This window comes from Pollicipes pollicipes, unplaced genomic scaffold, assembly GCF_011947565.3.
Source record: "Pollicipes pollicipes isolate AB1234 unplaced genomic scaffold, Ppol_2.1 Scaffold_4002;HRSCAF=4701_pilon_pilon_pilon, whole genome shotgun sequence".
NCBI classification, from domain to species: domain Eukaryota; kingdom Metazoa; phylum Arthropoda; class Thecostraca; order Pollicipedomorpha; family Pollicipedidae; genus Pollicipes; species Pollicipes pollicipes.
The window spans coordinates 10,067,547-10,069,517 of NW_023596420.1; the positions used below are offsets into that span (position 1 = coordinate 10,067,547).

General features: G+C 62.8%; 1 protein-coding gene across 1 annotated transcript; it reads right to left on the reverse strand.

Annotated features, from left to right (window-relative positions):
* Positions 1 to 210: 210 nt before the first annotated feature.
* Positions 211 to 1,610, reverse strand: LOC119093647 (solute carrier family 66 member 3-like). Its single transcript, XM_037216634.1, is given in 2 exon segments — positions 211 to 1,174; positions 1,177 to 1,610. Coding segments are annotated over 2 exon segments (636 nt in total). The 5' UTR covers positions 1,558 to 1,610; the 3' UTR covers positions 211 to 919.
* Positions 1,611 to 1,971: the final 361 nt, after the last annotated feature.

The following is a 1,971-nucleotide window of genomic DNA, read 5'->3' on the forward strand; positions in this document are numbered from 1 at the left end:
AAAAAGAAAGTGTTGTGTGGCAGAGCTACCAGAGGAAACATCGTTTAATCGTAAACGCTAAGATCATGTTGATTTGCACGACGTTGAAGGAGGAGCTGCAACAGCCGCTTTGTCGCATTCTCCGCCAACGGCTATCCTTGCAGTATTCTTTACGTAAAGGTCGGCATTTACTGACATCGAATGGCATTTTCGGTCCGGTCGAAAACATAGTTTGCACGAAACAGTATTTCACAGAGATCTGTATTTCCCTAAGCCGAAGAAGAACGCAAGATAAGAAAAAGACCACAGCATACTCGTATGGATATGACACGCAAATTCGCAAGTTTTAACTGAAAGCATTGGAAGATATACTATCGCAAGCTACCCAAGTCCCTGGAAATGGAGACAAAAAGCTGCTTCAGCGCACGGTAAAGCACCACCAAAGCCCGTGATATGTCCTTCGGAGGAGTAACGAAGAATGATAACGGAGATCAGACTGCGGTACAAAGCGCTGCGTCTCCCTGATCCTCGCTCGTCTCATCGACCCTGCTTGGAGCTTCCCCCTCTCCCTCCCCCCCCCCCCCCCCGACCTTCTGGTCTTTCCTGTGTCCAGCCTGTAGTCACAGTACACCGTTCTTCACCCAACCAGTCCGACGCATAAATAATTTCACACCACTCGGTCCGCTCAGATCTGTACCGCGTGTTGACCTCCCTCCGATAGCCGCATGATTCCACCCATGCCCAAACTCCATGCCCAGCCGCATGATTCCACCCATGCAGAGGCCGTCCACCCGGCAGCGTGCACTGCTCCTGGTTGTACCCTTCCCAACACCGCACGCAGCACCAGGCTACGCCGCCCCCTTCCCAGAGCCCAGCCTCCTTCCCCGCCATCACCGTCGACCTCCCCCTGTCTCCCCGACCCCGCTACCCTGCTGGCCGCTCATTTGGCCTTCTTCCGCGCGGCCTCTTCGGGCGGCCCGTCTCTGAATCGGACCACAGCCAGCACCACCAGGACGTTGAGTGCCAGGTTGACGCAGAAGCAGGTCAGCATGGTGACGTCGCCCGTCTCGGCCAGCGTGGTGACGATGCGTGTGCCGCACGTCAGCGCCGCCAACAGCCAGGTGGTCAGGCTGAGCGCGCGGGCGTCGCGCGACACCAGAAGCGCGCGCAGCTGCACCAGCTTGCTGCTCCAGCCGATCGGCAGACTGAAGCAGGTGAGGAGGGCGGCCACGGAGAGCGGCAGCAAGACCGGCGGCCAGCGCGGCGGCGGCGGCCGCGGCCAGCAGCCAGCGTCGCCACCCAGCCGGCCGTCAGCTGTCCGCTGAGCCGCAGCGTCAGCAGCACCAGCAGCACATCCTGCGGGATCAGCAGCGCGTACTCGAAGTAGCTCAACAGCGGGTAGCCATGCGCGGCGTTGTAGCAGAAGTTGATGGTGAAGCCGGTTAGCTCGAGCAGCAGGCTTTGCAGGCTGAGGCCGCGAGCCGAGCCGGAGCGCAGCGTGGCCGCGATCTGCGGCAGCTTCAGCACCAGCGACCCCACGATCGAGATCCAGTCGCAGGCCACCACCAGCGGCGCCATGCTGACGTCAGAGATGCGCGTCGCTGTGCTGACGTCACCGTCGCCGGAAGCGCGCAGCGGGCCGGGCGTGTGGCGTTCCTCTGATGACGTCACGGATGCGCTATCGCCGCCGGCGCTGACGTCACGGCGGCTGGAACACCACGCGGGCGGAGCGGCGCTGACGTCACGGCGACTCCGCAGCAGCTGGCGCTCACCCGGCCGAGTCGCCGCAGTGAATGCCGCGCGAGCGCTGTCCGGCGATGCCACACGACTCGTCTGATCCACTCGCCGCCACGCAGACCGTAATCGCCCCTTCGTGCGTCGCGGCGGCACCCGGCGAGTCGCGCAGTGCGCCTGTCTATCGCGCGAGCGATGTGGCGCGAGGCGCGCGGCGCGCCGCCGCAGCCACGCGCCACGACCGTCCCAGTCGCGCCC